The 22033-nt window shown below is 39.9% G+C and overlaps 1 protein-coding gene across 2 annotated transcripts in view; it reads right to left on the reverse strand.

Annotated features, from left to right (window-relative positions):
* Nucleotides 1-22033, reverse strand: part of EYA2 (EYA transcriptional coactivator and phosphatase 2) — a 970866-nt gene that overhangs the window by 45602 nt on the left and 903231 nt on the right. For both annotated transcript variants that reach the window (XM_044089920.1, XM_044089919.1), the window contains exon 16: nucleotides 10746-10846. In XM_044089920.1, coding sequence (XP_043945855.1) covers nucleotides 10746-10846 — 101 coding nt within the window. The remainder of the gene's footprint in view (nucleotides 1-10745; nucleotides 10847-22033) is intronic.

Below are 22033 nucleotides of genomic sequence, written 5' to 3' on the forward strand. Positions count from 1 at the left end.
GCCTTAGGGTTCGGACAGTGCCATATGTAAGCTTGGCGGATGAGACACTAACTTATGAAGTTTAAAGCCTATCAGGCCAAAAACATCACACCCAGGGGCCTTAGGGTTCGGACAGTGCCATATGTAAGCTTGGCGGATGAGACACTAACGTATGAATGGGCACAAGCACAGCCGGATGCTTCAATGACATTTGTCAATATACTGTCCTCGTATTATGAACGGATGGTTGACAAAAATTGTGTAGGTGTGTAACAGGTATGTGAGGATTTAAAACCATTTGAGGGGCAAGCCTGATATCAAGAATGTTTAAATTGTCTAAAGATTTACTAGTCATTGAGAAATCTTTGAAAAATAAAAAACTTCAAAAGTTTAACCGTGATATCAAGGACTATGAGAGAGAGAAACCCTTTAACCTCAGGAAGAGTGTTAAGTTCTCTGAGGGAGGGGGTAATATGGTGAGAACATAAAGGAAGAGACCTAGGTCGATTCTCAAAAAGTCAGGTACAGAGTATAGCAGCACTTCAGGGGAAGATTCATCAGCCATGGATGTTGAGCAAATACTCACTCAGGGCTCACCTAGTACGGAGAAACAAAGAGGTATGGATCACCCTTTAGGTTTAGACAACACCGGGGAGGTAGAAAGCATAAAAAACAAACAATGTACAAATGTTATTACAGACACTGGGACATCGGTAAATCAGTGTACAATGTCCATAATACCTCCTCTGTAACTCTGACAGAAGTAGAACTGCTCAATAAGGGGCTTAAATATATACCTTTTTTTTTGTTAATGAAGACAGTGTGGTTGATGACCTGTTGGATTTTTGTCGAACACTCAATTTAAGATTATTCTTTGGTCCTCAGGATAGGGCTCAAAGATCTACTGAGTTTCATTTTCGAAAATCTAAATGTATGCCCCCAATGGATAAGCATGTGTCCATATTTTGAGAATCAGTTATAAAAGATCTGCATTTTAAGAATTGTGAAGCTAGAATACTGAATCAAAATTTGACGGTGGATGAACAGTAGGCATTTAGAAATTTAAAGGAGAACACAAACATTGTCATTATTCCAGCAGACAAAGGTAGGGCAGTAGTGGCAATGGACACTGAAAAGTATATATTGGAGGCTTGTAGCCAGATGAGTATTGCGAGACATTATATGCCGATGCCACTGGACCCTACCTTTCATTTTAAGGAGATTGATACTTTTTTGGTTTTTGGATTTGGCCTGTGAAGAAAGAGTTATTTCCCTACAGGTTAAACAACATTTGACAGTGGATTACCCTCAGAAGCAGATCCTTTACTTATTGCCCAAGATTCATAAAAATTTGAATAGACCACCTGGTAGGCGATAGTGTCTGGTATTGGTTCTTTAACAGAGCCATTATCAGCATTTTTAACTGAACATTTGCAGCCCCTGTTGAGGTTAGTCAGAGCTAGAATTCAAGACACTACAGAGCTCCTGACAATTATTGAAAATTCTCAGTTGGAGACACATTGGCTACTATGCACATTAGATGTAACAGCATTATATACCAGCATTCCACATTGGGCTGGACTGGAAGCTGTTAATTATTGGTTGGATAATGTGGATATCTATTCCCCAGGTTTCAATACTTTGTTATTGTGCATGGTAGAACATGTGTTAACCAAAAATGTTATATTTTTTCAAGGGGACTGCTATTGGCAGGTTCAGGGAACAGCAATGGGGGCATCTTTTGCCCCCATATATGCTGATTTGTTTATGGGCTACTTAAAGGACCTGCTTATTTATGACAGTTTACATAATATATATTTGCCTGAGATAGACATATGGAGAAGATTTCTTCATGATTGTTGGTTAGCGTGGCGGGGTGGGGCAGAATATTTGTCTGAATTTGTTCAATATTTGAACGAAAAAAAAATGGGGAATAGAATTTACCCTGAATGTGGATATACAGCAGATTAACTTTTAGGATGTGACAGTCACAAGGAATAGTAACAACACTTTTGCATCCAAAATATATCGCAAGTATCCACAATATAATAATTTGTTATTTGCTACCAGTTTACATCCCTGCCACACTATAGAAAATATATCCAAGTCTCAATTTCTGAGAGTGAAAAGAATTTGTTCTTCTCCAGATGTCTAGCAACACTTTGAGGATGATCTTACTGAAAGGTTTTTGGTTAGGGGGTATCAACCTTGTGACATCAGGTCAGCTAAAAGATGGGTAGCTGGCAAAAAGAGGTCGGACACACTTAAGTATCATAATAGGAAGCATGATGATGTGGATGCTATTAGGTTCGTCACTACATATGGCAGAAATGTCAATGTTATTAGGGAAGTCATAAATAAAAATTGGAACATTCTGTTAGCCAATGAGGAATTGTCCAGTTTACTCCTGTCCAGATGTCAATTTTCATATAGAAGAGGGCGGACGTTAGGCTCTCATTTTAATCATTACAAATGGGGTAATAGTAATCGAAATAACGAACATCAGGGTACTTTAACTGGTGATAAAGTCTTTGAATCATACCCATGTGGGCATTGTTCATCATGTAAACATATGTTAAAAACTAAACAGTTTTCCAGTAAGAATACCTGTAAGGTTTATGACATGAGATTTTTTGCAAATTGTGGGTCAGACTGGCTGGTATACTTAGAGGCATGTTCATGTACTGCCTTATATGTTGGGCAGACCTCGAGATCTATGCGTGTACGTATATCTGAACATCTCAGTGATATTCGTACTAAACGTATGTCAAATGCTTTGTATAAACATACATAGAAACATAACAATGCTAAATTTCACTTTATGGTTATTGATAACGTTTGGGGAGACAGGATGAATAAATTGGGATGGCATGCTATACTAAATAGAAAGGAGAAGGGTTGGATCATCAAACTTGGGTGTTTGTTCTCCCCAGGGTTAAAGGACCATATGCAATAGATTTGTATGAACATGGTCCTGACAAAAAAGTTGTTGTTGCTTTAAATATGGATGCCTGTGTAATTAATGATGATTAATCATGTTATAAGTGCTGGGGACTTGGCTAGGTTGCTGAAACCGGTCTGATTTTTATGGTGTTGCCACAATAAAAGGAGTTTCTATATGCTTTGTTGGTGCCGGCTTTACATTTTTTTGGAGAACTTAGCACATACCCAAGATTTTTTTTTCTGGTGGAACCACTGCAGTTTTTCAAGTTGGGTTGTGTTTGGACAGCTGCGTGCTGAAGGGCACACTGGACTATAATATAGTGCTAATAAGGGATGAATAGTGGGAAAGATGACATCTTTTTACTAAGAAAAGATGCTGTTAGTAATCAACTGTTCATAAAAGGCTTTCCTAACTATGAGGCTGCCAGCCCAGCTATCTGAAATTTGGTAAATAATCATATGTCATTTGTGAATACTAATCTGATCCATAGGCTTGTCTTACAAATGTAAGAGAACTATATGTTGTGTATATTAAACTACTGTTGCAGAAGTGTGTGTTGAACTGTATGTTCTTAACTAAGATTCAAGAATGTAACCACAGTGTACCCTACTGGAAAAGAAGAGTTAACTTGCAAACTCTAAGAAAATAAGTGAATTGTTTACGATTGTGTTTATCTCAGCTAGGAGACAGAATGTCTACAGCTAGGAGTTCTTTCTATTGTCTGGAAACACAAATAATTACAGGTTATACTGACCAGAAAAGCATGTTGACTAGTTCCACTAAGCAACTGCTTTTTGTCATGAAGACTGAATTTAATATCTGTTCAGAGGTGATTTCAGTGAGGGGTAATATGGATGCTTTGTACTTGGTAATTTGGGGGTGATGGGGGAGCTGGAGCTGAATTTATCTTCCAGGATGTTAGCTGTAGCCTCTGAATTTCAGTGGGTGATGCTATTAGAGATAAGCTTGGTGCACTGTTGAATATTATTTCTGGGGTTCTATACATAATTAAATAATGTCTTGTGATTATTCTTCATTGACATAGCAATTTTTAGTTCATAATTAGCTTTGTTCGATTTGATTACTTGTTATTTATTTATTAAACCTTTTGAGGCTGATTTTAGCATGCTGAGATTTTATTTTCTCTAGGGCTAAGAACATTTTCCTTTTATTGTAAAGTCTGGTTATAGTGGAGTTCTGCTGGGGGTGGTTTCTAAACTTGGCATTGTATTTGTAGTGAATAGGAACACAAGCCTCTATGCAAGAGTTTGATGGGAATATAAACTTTGGGTATTTGCACCAGTATTTACTATAAGGTCATAGAAGGTTGGGAGACTGTGAACAATCTCAAGTCAACAGCAAGCTTCAAGAAATTGGCCTTTGAGAAATCTCTAAAGATGGTTAGTCAGATGGTGACCTGTAATGCAACTGTATACAGTGCAGTGATATGAGTTTTCCAATGAGTGACAATGGATAGGGAGCAGACAAAGGCTGAGGTGATAAGGCCAAAACTAAGTACGCTGGTGTCTCTAGTATGGGAGAGTACTATTTGATCAAGGCAGTTTGCGATGATAAAGCAAAGGCAGCATTGTGCATATTTGTATGTTTAGGTGTAGGTGTATCAATTAATAGAGGGATAGGTAAAGTCCACTAGAATAATGGTGTTTGGATCAATGAAGAGGGACTTCACTTTACTAAGCCATACTTTCTGATTTGTGGGTGTCATAGACTGGGTTCTATACTTGGCCTGGATGTGATGTGAAGTCTTCTTACAGATACTAGCCTCTGAAGGAGACTGCAGCCAGTATTCAAATCAATCAGTCTTGAGGTGATATAATTTTGGAGAAAGACAGATACCCCATAGTGAAAATTACTGCTATCTACATCTATGGGCCTAAATGAGTGACAGGTAGTAAAACCTGGTAATGAAGGAGTGCTGTCACTGCATTGGAAATAGCTTACAGTAACAACACAAATATCCATATTTTCTTATTAAGGTTCCTAGCACTAAACACTAAATTGATGTTTTCTAAATTTAAATTTGTATTTGGTAGGTTAGCAGCCTGAGCAGACTAACAGTGCTTAAAAAGGGCACTGTGGGGTAGGGAATGTCTTAGACAGTATGCAAAGGTTTTAGGGAGGTAGGTAGGTTCAGGCTATTCCTGATGAAACACTTAGGACTGTCTTCCAAAAGGTGTCCAGGCTGACAACCATTGAACTCCAAAATGACCAATAACTAATTATTAACTTTAGTCATCTTTTGCTTATATTCTTATTCTTTGGCATTATTCTCAGTGATGGCAGGATACTGCTTAAGACTAGTTACCTCCCCTCTTAACTTCCCTCATTGTACAATCCATGGGGGCTATATCTCAAGTCATTTATATCCACATAAACAACTGTGTGCCCCAGTGATAAGGCAATTTCTATCACCTTTGAGGCAGCTGAGTGTTGCCCTGTCTTTGCTCAGCTTTGTTAGTGGTACTCTGGTGTACTGCACTGTGGAGTCACCTTTAACAAGTGGAACTCCTCTTGTAATCTGTAGGGGCTAGCCAAGCCACTCTGGTGTCTCTTGTCTGCGGCTGTGGTGGAAGAAGCTGTATGCGGTATGGTATGGATACTAGTGTATTACATAGTAACAGTATGAGGCAAGCAATCACAGGAACCATAAGAAGCCTAGCCATGTACAACATTAAGTAGACACAGTTAGAAGTTCTTACTGAGCAAAGAAATTATTAGCACTGAGGTATGGCTGCAAACATTTACAGTGCCACACACATAGTAGGTCTTTGTGATTTTGGAAGTAATGGTTTTAGGACCTTGCAGTGTGCAAGTGAAATTTAGTATGGGTACTAAAATATAATTTGTGTTAGAAGTTCGCTGCCTGTTTTAATAAATGTTTGTATCTCTCTCATGTGGTCTCATTTTGAAGTAATAGCAAATAATTGTTAGTAAGCATGTAGCAGTTTGTGCATTGTCTCAGGGTACCTAGTGCTACAAGACTGGCAACAAATGAACTGTGGACACATGGTTGATCTAGAAATACCTGATGTGCATAATGTGTGATGTTATGGAATTCTGGTGAACCTCTCTCTATCTAGAAAGTAGAGTGAGCTAAAGAACCAAGGTGACATAAAAAAGGGACAGTGAAAACAAAGTAGTGCAAAACAGTGCAACACAATATGAAACAGCATATAAAGAACAATGTAATGCAATACAGTACAGTACAGCTCAGTATTGCAATACAACAGCACAGAAAGAACAGTATAATACAACACAGTACAGTAGAGCTCAGTATAGCAATACAATATTATAGTGATTGACTAGCATCAGACATGGATGCCACAAACAGCACAGTAATCCAAGACTGGTCAATACAGTATAATGTAAAAGAGCCTGAAAAACAGGCAGGGGTGGCACATGACAGTACTCCAATGCAACATTCAATACAGTACCAAATTATTATTGAACGAATGAACTCTTGACATGGATGCCAGAGCACAATATTCCAAGTCAACAACTGATTTCCAGAGGCAGTTAACGCAATAGGGCAAATATTACAAGGAATGTGTGGTGCAATAGGAATGGATGCCAAGACAATAACATCAAGGTATGAACACCAGCCTTATATACCAAACTTTTAAGCAGAGTACAGAAATATTGAAGTAATGCAGCAAAATGTATGCCAAAGAGACACTTAAAAATAAGATGCATGAAAATACGTCACAAACTAGTTAAAAAAATGACAAAGTAGATACTACAGTGCCTTTTTAGGCAAGGTTCAAATGACAAATTCACCACCGTAACAGGAACAGGCAAGCAAAAACTGAGAATAATGCTACTCAATGCTAGAAGTCTAAATCTCAAAATGCACTCCCTCGAGGCACTCCTTAAAATGGAGAACATCAATATCTGTGCAGTAACTGAGGCCTGGTTCAAGGCTCCAGAGTGCACCCCTGCATTACCAGGCTATAACTCATACCACACTTTTCAGCCATCTAACCTGGACCAGAACACCAAAGGCGGAGGTGTGTCTATATTCATCAAGGATATCCACACCTCCAGGCTAGTTGCGCAGCATAATGCATCTGAGGTTATCCAAGTGCAACTAACTCTGGGCAAAACTGCAATCCAAATTGTAGCTTGCTACAGATCCCCCACCATGCCCCAGGATTCCCACTCCTCTTTTCTTGATATACTGGAAAATATTAGGATTCAACCAAACACCCTAATAATGGGTGATTTCAACTACCTCACCATTAACTGGGAAAACTACTCATGTACCAACTCCTTCACTCAACGCTTTCTGGAATTCATAAATTCCAATGCCCTAGATCAACTTATCCATGCCCCCACCAGGGGCAACAATATCCTAGACCTAATCATTACCAACATGAGTGACCGGTGTTCCACACCTGAAGTCAATGCCTTGTTGGTCAGATCAGACCATAAGCTAATCACCCTAGATATCCACATCCCACCCCCACTCCATTAAGGAAACCATGGTAAAAATTTTCTCCAAAGCCAACTTCATGCTTCTTAACAGACAGAAGTGGCAAACTTCATGACACCCATGCAGATGGACAGTACAGTTACGACTGCCGAATCCTACACAAATGCACTATAACACTTACACAAATGCATGGATCATGCTATCCCAAACAGAACCAAAAAAAGGAAGCCAATCTGGTGGTCCCCTGCCATAAACAAACTCTACAACAGAAGGAAGAAACTGTTGCAAAAGAGAGTGAAATCCCATGAGTGGAGGAGCTCCCTGGTCAGCCTCAGTAAGAAGCTAAGATCCCTTATAAGATCCTCCAAAGTTAACTACAAAAACAAAATCGCCACTGATTCCAAGGACAACCACAAAGCATTCTATAGCTATGTCAGGAATGTCAATGGCAACACCCAGATTTGCTCTGAGTTACAGCACAATGTCATGAAAATTACAGAACCAATTGATATTGCCAACATCCTGGCAATATAGGTACAGTGCTAACTTTATCCCCCTCTCACCCCCTAAAGGGCTCATATCTATACAGGAAGAATGCAGAGTCCCTGTAATCACAACTACGCAGGTAAAAGCTGTACTCTCTAAAGCCAAAAACACAGCATCCATGGGACCAGACAACACTGCATTTTACATGAACTTCAGAATGAACTGGCTCCCCAACTAGGCACCATGTTCAATTATAGCCTCACATCAGGCTTTGTGCCCACTGAATGGTGCACAGCAACAGTTATCCCACTCCACTAAGGGGGAGCCACCAATGATCCCGGGAACTATCGCCCTATTAGCATGACCAGCCTGGTCTGTAAGGCCATGGAACATATCATCATGGAACTCATAAACAAAGACACTGGTAACCTCCAAACTCTAGACCCCACCCAGTTCTAGTTTGTGAAAGGCAGATCATGCCTCCTGAACCTGATCGACTTCTTTGAGGCAGTGACCAAAGCTGTAGACGAGGGTAAGGTGGTTCACACAGCCTATCTTGACCTCGCCAAGGCTTTTGACACCATCCCCCATTCTGGAATTATAGCTAAACTCACTAAACTAGGTATAAATCCTTATGCCACAAGATGTGTTGCCAACTGGCTCACTGACAGAACCCACACTGTAAAAGTTGCAGACACCAAATCTAACTTCAAACCAATGACAAGTGCAGTACCACAGGGTTCAGTCCTGGGATCTCTCCTGTTTGGTATCTACTTCTTTGAAGTACAGGCTAACACAGAAGGCCTTTGGCTAATGAAGTTTGCAGATTACTGCAAATTAGGAGCCATAGTCAAGTCCCCAAATGATGTGGACATCCTACAGAAGGGCCTCACTGAGACAAATGCCTGGTGTCAGAGCCATGGCCTCAAGCTCAATGCCAAAAAGTGCATTGTCATCCCCTTTGGTAAAAACTCTGTACCCATGAATTACCACATAGGCGGCAGTCTACTTAATGCCGAATGTGTGATGAGACCTTGGGATCCAGGTGGACAGTAGTCTCTCCTTTGATAATCACATCGCCACAGTAGTCAGGAAATCTTTCTACGTGGCACAACTCATCACAAAAGGGTTCTCATCCAGGAAAAAGAGGTCATTGTTCCCCTCTACTCGACACTCAGACCCATTATAGAGTACGACGCTTTTTTAGAATGTACCTCACAAGACATCTGCAGCAGCTGGAAAGGTCACATAAGAACCTCACAAAGAGGATTACTGGCCTCAAACAGATGCCCTACACTGACAGTCTCAAAAAAGTCCAGATTTACTCCGTATTGCCTACTCTGAGGTGATCTCTGCCTAACATATAAAGCTATGTCAAACCAAGAGCTGTTGGACATGCTGCAGCTAAAGAAATCCCAATCCCACCGAGCTACACATTCTAGGAACCTAAACCTTGTCACCACAATAAGCAGGACATGCTGGAGGGATAGATTCCTGTCCCAGAAACGTCCCATACTCTGGAACAAGCTACCCATCTATGTCAAGCAAAGTTCCTCATTAGCACTCTTCAAGAAAAATCTTGATGAGTGGATGGGAAATAGGAAATACACCCTGGGGATCAATTCTGTGGCTCTGCTCGACAGGGGCACAGGAAAATAACTTTCTTGGGTGGAGTAAGCCAGGGAACCTTGTTGGCTAGGCTTACTTAGGCCCTTGGGCAAATAGCCTAGTACCTACCTATGAAGTATTGCAACAAGGATGTAATACAGCAGAGAAAACAATCAGCCTTTGTTGAAGAAATACAAAGCATGCAGGTATATGATAATTAGTTAAGAATTGACACAATGGATACTGTCACAGCAACAAAACAATATTGCAGAGTAATAAACAATTAGCCACAAATGAGAAATGCACTTTCGAGTGCAGTGATGTTAGACCCAAAATCTGTATTGGGCAGATAGTGCTGCAAACTGACAACACATGCACCAAAGGTGAGCAAAAGGATGAATTAAAGCTGGGAAAAAGGCAATTCATTTCCGCAATACAAGCACCTTTTATTGTGGTATGCACTATGGTTGCATATTGTATACCTCATAACCTTACTGCTATAAGCTCAGCACTTCTCAAATGGTGTGAGACAGTTTTCCAAGTCAAAATCAAGTAATAAGAGCTCAAGGCAAGTTTGTCATGGCACACAGCTCAGCACAATAGAGTAGGAATGTCCACAAAGACAGAAAATGTAAAACAGACTGCAAGAACAAAAAGGCCAGATGGTATAGAGTTCCATATTTTTGTAGAGTGGGTTAAGAATGAGGAATCATCCTGATTATTGATTCATCTATTATTAATAGGGTTTGATGTTCTAAGCTGAGTTGTCTTGTTGAAGTGAATATATGAATTAAATGTTTTAAAGTGAAATATTTTCTGGTTTCTGGAGGATATTGTGGATCATTTCCAGTTCAGATACAGAGAGTTACAGTGTTCTGAGTTTTGAGTCAGTAAAGTTGTTATGATATTCTGTTTTGCAAGCTAGTTACAAATTTAGTTATTTGTTATATGATTGTTGCAGTTTTTAAGGCAGGGTGTTGAATGTTTTTAAGATAGTAGATTGCTGTTTTATGTGCTTTGTAATTTGTCCCTAACATCAGTGCACTCTGTTGGATGAAACTCATTAGTTTACTGCAGTTTGTGAAACACAGCTTGGTACACATCCAGAGGTGCTCTGGTTATTGTTTCAGTGCAGTTTGTGCTGGTAGTTAATATCACTGCACTCCCTGATATTTGCATACTATTCTTTGCTCTGATTCACAACTTGTGCACATTTTTGCATCACTCCATACCCTGAATGTAGGTCGTCTCCTACATCATTGTATTATTATTTACCTTTTTTGCTGCTTGTTCTTCTTCAGCTCCATCTCCCACAACCACATAAACCGATTTTCTCCCAAATCGCTGCACTATTCTTTCAAAGCAACTCTCTTTCCCTAGAAAAAGAAAGTAATTAATGATATATGTAGTGCTATGAAATCACCACATTCATAATTGTTTAGAACTCATATTTTAATTTATTCATTCATTTACTTATTTGTGTGTTAACCAGGTAGTTAGGCTGGTCCATAAGCCATTTTCAGCCACAACCCAAAGCAGTAAATCATTTCAGACAGAACATAGTTGTGTTCCACATAGTGGAACGAGGTGCACACTAGGAGAGACACAGAAGAGACATACTAAAATGACAAATACAGTAGAAATTTTAGTTTAAGAAAATGTAAGCATTTGAATTATTTAAGGCATTACTTAATAACATAGCATATGTCCATCCATAAAGATAAACTATACAGGCACTAAAGGCAAATTATTTATTATAATATAGTAGTATTCTTGCAGTTGTGGATGGGGGAGTATTCTGTGACATTTTTGTTAACAAGCTACTCTGTCTGATTTTTTACCTTCATCCCGTAACAATAAGGCATACTTTAACTTTTATTGTCCCTAGCACCATCCTCCATATTAAGGTCTCTCAAGCATCCAAATTGGGTCTATATTACCAAATCGAAAAGTGACATACCTGAACACCCAATCATTGACACATTGACATCGAACTACGAACGGCCACTTCAGTGAATATCACCCGGCCGAACAAAACCCAATCACACTGTCAAACCCTACAAAGGAGGGAGGCTTTGTCCCCCACAACCCCATTATGGGGGGGGCTGTGCCCCCCAACTAAATATACCAAGTCTGAGTCTGCTCTACAGTGGAGAAAAGGGCAAGTTCCAGACTAACATCAAGTGATTTTTCCCCCCTGGAAAAAATTTGCTGTACTTTTCGTACGATTTACTGATATACACCCTCCAAATTCACTCCAATTCAAACACAGCTTTACAGGACATTGGTCCTTATTTTAACTATACTGACTGGTGTAATATACTGCCGTTAAGACCTAGACAGGAGTGGTCAGTAAACATGGTACATGAATGAGGTCCACATTGCATTATATCTCAGCTACTCAATTTCTTTTAATTATGACTGTACATTTTCATCTGCAGTAATGTTGCGCCTTCTTTAGCTGTGATTTGTTCCCTCAAATATGTTGTATTTATAATTTTTGTAGACCATTCCGGGAATTCAGAAAAGTTTAGTGCAATGCAGAAGCCATAACTCAGTAGGTTTCTGCGATGCATTAAATCCCACTTCATACCATTGAGATTTTCCCTTCATCGTGGTTCAGAGCAGGTGAAGCCATATGCTAATGGAGCACTCTGGGGGAGTGGCTAATGCTAATTAAGTATGTAGTACCTCATGGAAATGTTCAGGGCATCTGATTTGCTCAGCCAAGTGATCGAGTAAAAGCATACTCGTCATCCATTCACTCTTGAGAGTATTCATGGTGCGGGTCAGTTCAGCAAGGATATGTGTGTGTGTGTGTGTGTGTGAGGGTGTGTGTAGGGGTACCTTTGCTAACACAATGCATGGGCCACTTGGGTGCACACTAGTATGGTTAGATCTGACAGTACTAATGTTGTTGATAATGAGGGCCTTCTCACTTGGGCTATATTCTTCTTCTTTTGGCTTTCCCGGTTAGGGGTCACCACAGCAGATCACCTGTCCACTCATGATTGGCAGTGGAGTTTTACGGTGTCAAGTTGCCAGCCCGGCACCCAACCTTCCACAGAAGGCACACAAGCACTCATGCCTAGGGCCAATTTAGAGTGTCCAAGCCACTTACAGCATGTCTTTGGGATGTGGGAGGAAACCCACGCAACCACAGGGAGGACATGCAGACTCTGCACAGAATGCACCCCAGCCGAGAATCGAACCGGAAAACCTCTTGCTGTGTGGTGGCAATGCTAACCACTGCACCACCGTGGCCACCCTCACTTGGGCTATATATATATCTCTAAATTACAATTTCTCACAATTGAAACTTGGTGGAAGAAGGTGTATGCGATCTGGAAGTTTTGTCCCGTTCAGAGTATCGCCCCCCTGGGGAGGTATAAATAAACTAGGAAAATACTCTGTCTAGGTGGCTCTGTCCTGATCAAAAAAGGACAGTGGTCTAGGGTGTGTGCCTATTGATCTACCGAGGAGGCCTTGAGAAAGGTCTGGTCATCTGTGAGCTGGAACTCAGATTCGGGTAGAGTCTTTAAAAAGATCGTGTTCAGTATCTGGTGGGTCTTAAAAAAGACCTGGGTCAGGGTGGCTAGGCAGTCCTTATTCCAGACTCCTGACTAAGGGGTCTTTAAAAAGACATAGTCAAGCCTCTGGTGTGCCTATAGCAAAGACATGGAGTTGCCCATAGCCCTAGTAGCCATGGTAGTTAGAGGTCTAAAGAATGACCAGCTTATTGTTGTGTAGTGTGTCCACCAATCTCATTTGAGAGCGGGGTCTTTAAAAAGACCTAAAACAGTCCAATGTGGATAGCAGACAAAGTTGAGGAGGGGTCTAAGCTTAGTCTTGAACCTGGCTCCTGTAGTGTCAGAGTCTACAGCCCGTCTGTGTGTGGTCTTTAAAAAGACTGAGATAAGTCCTGTGTGCCACATAGAATGTGCGGCAAAGTGATGAAGATGGTCTTTAAAAAGACTGGTCATCAGCCATTATGTGGATTTAGAAAAATCCTTTGTGCTCCACAAGAGTAGAGTAATGTGGATGGTCTTTAAAAAGACTGTTCATCAGTCTTTTGAGGAGAGTGACAAGACCTGTGTGCCACACCACAGTTGAAGCAAAGTAATGAAGATGGTCTTTAAAAAGACTGGTAGTCAGCCTTTTGTGGAGTTTGAAATAAATACAGACACGTTCAGTCCATGTAGAAAAAGACTCCTTTATTGAATTGTCCAAAGCATTTTCCAGAGTGAAAGATCTGGTGTTAAACAGTGGTGTTTATGCTAGAAAAAAAGGATGTGCCAAGTATGGTCCAACTGGATGGGTGTAACCTTTAATAGGGATTGGAGCATACCGACTAGCCCAAAGGTGGAGGATCCGCCCCTTGGATTTCTTGCGTTCGAGCTGGTTTTTATTTTTTATACTTTATTGCTTAAAACACTGCCAGAGTGTAGTAGTACAAATCTCACCCTGTAGTTCATTAAATCCACTGTGGACAGCATTTAAATTAAGTGACATTGGATCAAAACAGTTGCGATTGTAGTTATAGCTTTTAAGGGAAAAAATCCAATTAAAACTCTGGGCTTTAAAGAGTGCTTTTTGTCCCAAGACTTCCTCAGGAACAATTCTAATGGTGGTGTGGAGTGGAGCTGATAAGCTACCTAACTAGTAAAAAAATATAAAAATAAAATTACAAAGCAACAAAAACAAGAGAAATTTCAGGAGAAGGGGACGTGAGAAAGAGTGGTGTGAAAATGAAAAGTATGTCAGGTGAGGGTGCTTAAGAATGGTTAGGCATGGGTGTATTGTAATCGCCGAGTGGGTCTGAGCATCCTGGGGCAGCCACGTGGGAGGCTGAGGGAAGGTGAGGGTATCATGAGTGTATAAGAACGAACCTGGTGCAAGGCAGCAGTGAAAACAAATGTGAGAGAGAGTGGTGCCAGGATAGTAAAAAAAAAAAAAACATAAAAGGGAAAAAGGATTTAGAAAAAAGAGAGAGAGTAAGAACCATAATGACACATAAAGGGTGGAAAAGCCACATGGAGCATGTGGGATGGGGAATGGAGAAGGGAAGGGGTCTGAGGAACGTATGGAGAAACCATAGAAAATGACCAATAAAGAGGACGACAAGGTGACCATTGGAAGGGAGCAAGGGCTGTATAGGTCTGGGGAAGAAAACAAGACTAGAGATAATAGGAGAGTTAATGAGAGAACGGTATAGAGAGAAGTGTAGGGGCAGGGAGGAGTGAAAAGACACAGAGGGGATCAGCGAGAAGGTAGACATAAGCCAGAAACTTAAGGCTGGATAATGCGTGAGTGTATGGGTGTGGAGGTACGCCGGGGAAAATAGTTGTGAGGGATAACGTAGGAGCATAATAAGGAAATGAAGGAAGAGCTAAGGGATGTGAGCCAATGAAAATAGAAACCAAACCGTATTATACTTGGGTGAAATGCACTAGCATACTAATGCATAACCAAAACGGGCTGTTTAGGTGGGCCGTGTAAAACATCAAGGCAATATGAGCATAAGGAAGGGGTCTAGATTAGTTATTACTAGGGAAGTCATGGCAGGAAACAAAATGGAAGTGAAACTTCCAGGATCTAATGCAAGGCAATACCAGAAACTAATGCACGGCAAAACATTGTATTATTAGCAATCCATTTTCAGTCTAAGATAGCAAACTGTAGAGTTAACTGTAATTGGACTTCATTAGACTTGGCTAAAACATTGGAGAAAACCTTTTTAACCAGATGAAAAACAACAATACAAAACATAGAAAAAAGTATTGCAAGAAAAACGTATGGCAAAAGCCAAACTTGAAAAACTACCATGCTGAAAGCCTGACCTATATGAAAAATAAATGAATACTTAACTAAAACATTGGTGAAAACCTTTTAAAGCAATCCATTTAACCAGATGAAAAACATAGATGCTAAGCATTGAAAAAGTATTACAAAAGCCATACCTGAAAAGCTACCATGCTGAGAGCCTGACTTACATGAAAAAATAAATCTCAAAAGTGTCCGAGAATGAGCTAGACTATTTATTTAACATTTGTTTACCGGGAAAATCCAACTGGACACAGGTCCTTTTCAGCAGAGGCCTGGGGAGAAAAGCTCCATGAGTAACAGTAAATTTTCATGCACACATTACAATAATCAATAAAGTATAAAGTAAACAATGTGTACTATACAAAAGCTCATACAAATTTATTACATCTTGACAACAAAACCTGGGTTTTGAACATAGCTAGAACTACTTGTAGGTATGACTTATGTCAAGATATAAGGTTAAGACAGGTCGGTAGGAACAAAGGATTAAACACTGGGGGAGAAGTTGGATATGTTTTGGGTATACTGTGATGCATCAGAGCACTCATGAGGGGTTAGTACAGGAACATAGCCACTTATTTTTTTAGATAAGCTTTAAGTGATGGTTTAAAGTGGTTAGTGGATGAGATTGAGAGAATGGGGTGAGGAAGGGAGTTCCATATACGAGATATATAGCTGGAAAATAAAGATTCTCCTGCAGTGTTGTTGGCCTTGGAGACGGTGAGTAGGTTCTTGTTGTTAGAGTGAAGTGGTCTGCTGGAACTGTAAGGAAGGATGAGATTTTGTAGTGCAGGGGTTCTAGTTGGTTGTGTTACAATTTTGTGAGTTAGAGAGAGTTGGTTGTAAAGAATAATGTTGGGAAGCTCAAGCCAGTCTAGTATCCCTAAAGCTGTAGAATGATGTGTTCTATATGGGCAGTCAGATGCAAACAATAATTTTGTTATGACATGCTTCTAGCTTAGATAAGTCAGTTTTCCTCAGATTAGTTAAAATTGGAGAGGCATATAGTAGAGTGGAGAGCAGATGGGTTTGTGCTAATGTAATTTTGGCTGTTGTGGTCGGGAGCCTTTTGTGCCTATATAGACTTCCAAGTTTCTTATGGACTTTTTTATAGTTAGGGAGACATGCAAGTCAAATTTTAGGGTATTGTCTATTTCCACTCCAAGAAGCTTTGTGTGGGTTGTCGGGGAGATCCCAGTATTGTCTTTGGCTATTATGTTAAATGTTGGGCATGAGATAGATTTCTTGTTAGGTTGGAAGAGTAATAATTTAGGTTTGTTTGGGTTCAGGATTAGATGGGCATTGGCTAACCATGTTTCAACAGAAGTGAAAGATTCCCGTATTTGAGAATGAAGAGTTGATAGAGAAGTGGCTGCACAGATAAGTGTTGAATCATCTGCATACTGTATTATAGAATCATGTGGAGTAGCTGTGTGTAGATTATTAGTCATAGATAAGTGTTGAATCATCTCCATACTGTATTATAGAACCATGTGGAGTAGCTGTGTGTAGAATATTAGTCATAGATAAGTGTTGAATCATCTGCATACTGTATTATAGAATCATGTGAAGTAGCTGTGTGTAGATTATTAGTCACAGATAAGTGTTGAATCATCTGCATACTGTGTTATACAACCATGTGGAGTAGCTGTGTGTAGATTATTAGTAAAGAGGGAGAAAAGGAGAGGGCCCACGATAGATCCTTGGGGACACCAATGGATAAAGGAAGGCATGGAGATAGGTCATCCTGCCATAGAACAGATTGTTGATGGCCAGATAAATAGTTATTAAACCCAGCTGTGGCAGATGGTGAGAAGGATAGTTCAGTTACTACATCTATTAGTTTGGAATGGGAGACAATATCAAAAGCTTTTGATAGGTCTAGAAAGATGGCAGATACAAAGTAGTTGTTATTCCTGTGATGGTTTATCGTATTAGTGAAGGATGAAAACTGTAGTGGTACTATGTGATGGGTGAAACCCATGCTGAGTGTTTGCGAGAAGGTTATTTGTTAGTAAGAATTTCATGACCTGGAGATGAATACACCTTTTGAGTAGCTTAGAAAGAGGTGAAAGAATAGCAATTGGCCGATAGTTTGTCAGTTCTGTGGAAGGTCCCCCTTTATGAAATGGGATTACTTGGGACATTTTCCACAGTTGAGGGACCTTGTTTTCGAGAATGTATCTATTTATAAGGATTGATACTGGGAAGGCTATAGATTCAGCTGCAATTTTGAGGTATTCACTGGGTAAGTTATCTACGACAAGTGTAGTAGGTTTTAGTTTCTGTAGTAGTTTTTTTATAGTGGCTGTAGGAACTGGGGAGAAAGAGAATGAGGCACTGCTAGTTGTAGACTTGGCTGGTTTGGTATCAGGAGTAGGAGTTTGCTGTTTGGAAAGGGCAATTATAGATTCAGTAAAATGTTTGTTAAAAATAGTAGCTATGCTATTGGAATTGTTGTGGGTGTTTGGCGTTGGTGTAGTAGATTTTCCTGGGTGAAGGATTGAGTTTATAACTGGCCAGAATTTTTGAGGGTTTTTTGATATGTGTTTTGAATGTTATGATAGAAATTTATTTTATCCTGTTTTATCTGTTTTTTTGCCTTATTTCTAAGTTCTTGATACTCCTATAGGAGTCAGTGGAAAAGTTTATGGTTGAGCTTCCTTAAGTTCAGCACAGGAATTATCGATTCAGCATAGTTGAGTCCTAGTGGTTTTCTGGCTTGGAGATGGATTTGCCAGATGAGTTCCCTTTTCTCAATTTGAGCATTGACATCCCCAATGTATGGAGTTTTTGTGATGTGGTCCAATATGTGGAACTTAAAAATGTGGTGGCCTGCATGTTTAAGTGCATGGACTGCCAAGGGGTTATTCCGGTTAAGATGTCTTAGATCAAAAAGGTGCTTGGCGAGCCTGGTCTTAAAGGCATTTATAGTCTTCCCAACGTAGAAGGCCTGGCAGTGAGAGCAGGCTGCTCTGTAGACCACTGACTTGAGGTTGCAGTCTCCTCTGATGTTGGGGCTGAAACGTTTCCTGTTGTTCGGCCAGTAGAAATGGTCTTGGCTGCTCATATGCCTGCAGTAGTGACATGGGGGGTTCACTACAGTGGTAGGTGCCCTTGGCTGTATTGATGGTGGGAGTAGGGTGTTCAAGATAGTTCCTAATACTCCTGCCTCTCTGCGCAGTGAAGGCTGATTGTTCAGGATAGATGTGTCCAAAGGTTTTGTTGTTCCTTATAATGGGCCAATTTTCCTTGATATATCTGTAGACCAGCGAAAAGTCCATTATGCAGTTAAGCTCATAAGCCTTATCCAGAATGCGGGTAATTCTGGAGTTGGAAAGCGGTTAGTGTTATCCATTGGACCTGTCCATTATGATGGGATCCAGGATTTCACTAATGAGCTTGTTGGAATAACCCCTAGCTAAAAAGTTCCTTTGGAGATCTTTTATGTTTTTAAGAATGTCTGAGTTCTTTTGAGACCCCAGATATTCTCGGCCCTTGGGATTTGATGACACTCCATTTGACCTTGTAGAGGTGCATACTGGATGCTTCTAGGAAAAAGTTGACCCTGGTGGGTTTCCTGTAAAGGTCATGTGATAATGCAATCAGGTTCTTGTTCTTCTTGATGAGTAAATCAAGAAATTAGATCTGGTCCTGGCTTTGTTTGGCAGTGAATGTCAGGAACGGTGTGGAGTGGTTGATGTAGATCAAAAAGTCTTGTAATCTGTCCTGGGAACCATTCCAGATAAAAAAAAAGATATTGTCTATGAAACAATAATAGCACCCCATGTCGGTGTACAATTCTGAATGGTATATGTGGTTGTTATCCCATTTCCTAAGTGCTGTGTTAGCTACACTGGGTGCCATGGCAGCTCCCATGGAGATGCCTGTACTTTGTCTGAAGAAGTGGTTGTTGAATCTGAAGTAGTTTTTCTCTAGTAAGAACATAAGTAATCTCCTCAGTAGCTCAATCTTGCCTGGGAGTGCTGCATGGTCAGTCTGGAAGGCTTCCGTCACTGTCTGGATGCAGTATCCATGGGGTAGGACAGTATACAGTGACTCGATATCAGTCATGACCATGGTGGAATTTTCCGGGTCTATATTAAAAGAACAAACGTTTACTTACCCAAATACCTAAACGCTGACGTGTCTTCATCGAACCGTGAAAACATCGTTCGTCCAGAAGCGCGAAATTCGAAACATCGAATTGTCATGGTTGGCCCTTCTGCGGTATAGCTCCGTAAGGTAAGTGTGCGATGGTTACGGACCTTAGGGTTAGGGTGCGGGTTAAGGTAAGTGCATAGATGGTAATGTATGTTAGATCTAGTGTAGGGTTAGAAGTACGGTTTTGTTAAGTGTATGTGTGTGGATTATTTAATTTGTTTGGGTATAGCTTTTTAAGGTAAGTGTGCGATAGTTACGGACCTTAGGGTTAGGGTGCGGGTTAAGTTAAGTGCATACATGGTGGTATATGCAAGATTTAGTGTAGAGTTAGAAGTACGGTTTAGTTTAGGGGTAGAAGTAGGGTTTTGGTTAGTGTATGTATGTGGTTTATTTAGTTTGTTTGTGTAGGTAGTCTGTAGTGGGCGGTGGGGTGGGACAACTATGACGGTTTGAGTTTTTGAATTTCGCGGTTTTAGGGCGTTTGGTGTATTGGATAGAAAGGTTCTTAATTTTGTTAATGAAGTCCATAGAATCTAATATATAAGATTGGTTGTTCTCAGAGAGAGGTTTTAGGCTGAAGTCCAAAAAGAGTGAGATGTTTTCCATACTGGATCCCCCTGAAGTGGCTACCGGTCTGTAGGGAGGGTCGAGTAGGTTCTTATCGGGTGTTGGGATCCCACAAAATTGTGTAATCAGGGGTGGTCAGTGGTTAGAAATTCCAGAATATCACTGTCGATCAGTTCATCGAACAGTCCCTCAAACAGTCCCTCCAAGCTGGTCTTGATGTTCTGATATGCAGATTGAGTCTGTTGGAGATCCATTGGTTTGCAGTATCTGGTGTCTCATAGCATGATGAAAATCTTGTCGCTGTATGAGGCAGTGTCCGTGACCAAGATACCTCCCCCTTCATCTGCTTTTATGACTCTCCTGGTTTTGTCTTGAGAGAGAGTTCTGAGTGCCGAGAGTTCTTCCTGGGTGATTCTGTAGATCCGTTTTCTGGGAGGTTGACTCAGTAATTTCCTGATATCCGTTTTGTACTTATCTTGAAAGGCCTGGATAACCGACCGCATTGGGCTTCCCACATGGCTGTTTTTGACAAAAATCAAGAAATTATTAAAAAGTGTAAACTCTTGAGACATGTTAATGATTATAGGCTGGGGCAAATTTTTGCTTGGCCTAAAAACAAAAGTACATCAACAAATGTTTCAAAGACAAATGGCAAATTGGATGAATTAGATGTGTTTGAAAATGTGAGTGCCTCCCAACCTGTTACCATGGTGACGAACCTGATGGAAGCAGTGGGCAGGCTTCAAGTGGGTCATTGTCTGCCGGTGTCTTGGATGGGGAGGTAACTAGTCAAAATCCATCTATCACACAGTCAGGAACTGACAGAGTGGAAATGGAGGTGATAGAGCATAGTGGTGCGCATGCATCAAATGATAAGCCACTCTTCTTCAGCTTCTTTTTTGAAGCAGTTCAAGTCCATCCCAATAAAGTTACCAGCAAAAATAAACTTGGAGAACAGGTCGACTTCGAGAGGCAGATCAAGGCAATGGTCGGATGCACTCAAAAGAAAGAACGAGAGCCCAGTAACCAGAAACAAAATGGTATGCCAAAAATAATTGAAAATTGTAATGTAGTGAATTTATCTAGCTACGAATTGACTAATATGGATGTCATGATTTTAAGCAAAGGTTTGCAATTTATACCAAGTTGTAACAGAAATATTGTTGATGCAATTATTGATTTAAAACTATTTGTACACAATTTAAGTCTGAAATTGCTTTTTAAAGACTCTGAAATGTCTAATAATAACACATGTAAGAGAAGCAGTGTTTTTATTCCATATAACTGTCCAATTATATCGGCTTTTCAGGAATTATGTGAAACTGAACTTAGAAATGTATTTGATAGAAAAAATGAATATAGTTATTATAATTTAAATATGGAAGAACTTGAAGCCCTAGTAAGTTTAGAAAATAACACTGAATTAGTGATTAAGCAAGCAGACAAGGGAGGGGCTATTGTTTTGTTTGACAAGTGTCATTATGTAAGTCTAATGGAAGAATTTTTAAGGGATGAGAAAACATTTAGACTGATAGAATCTAATGAAGTTAAAAAATGCATTTTTAATGTCAATATGTTTATTTATGATTTACAACTGCAAAATGATATTACCTTAGAATAATTCACTTTTTTTACTGTTTCCTGTCCAGTGTTGCCTGTTATATATGGTTCACCTAAAATACATAAATCATTAACAACCCCCCCCCAGAGACTGACTGTAAATATATATATATATATATATATATATATATATATATATATATATATAAAAGATCTTTTAAGCAAATATATGATGAGATGTAAAAGTGTAGTGAAGGATTCATGTGATTTTTTGAAGAAATTATTTGCTTGGAATAGTGCTAATAAAGTGGAACAATTTATTATGACAACACTTGACATAAATTCTCTGTTTACAGTCATTCCAAATGATTTTGGATTGGAATGCATTCGTGAATCTTTAAACTGTAACACTGATTTGGCAGCAAGGAAAATAGCTACTGTATGTG

This window comes from Protopterus annectens, chromosome 12.part0 (assembly GCF_019279795.1).
Source record: "Protopterus annectens isolate FY-2018-M chromosome 12.part0, PAN1.0, whole genome shotgun sequence".
NCBI lineage: Eukaryota > Metazoa > Chordata > Ceratodontiformes > Protopteridae > Protopterus > Protopterus annectens.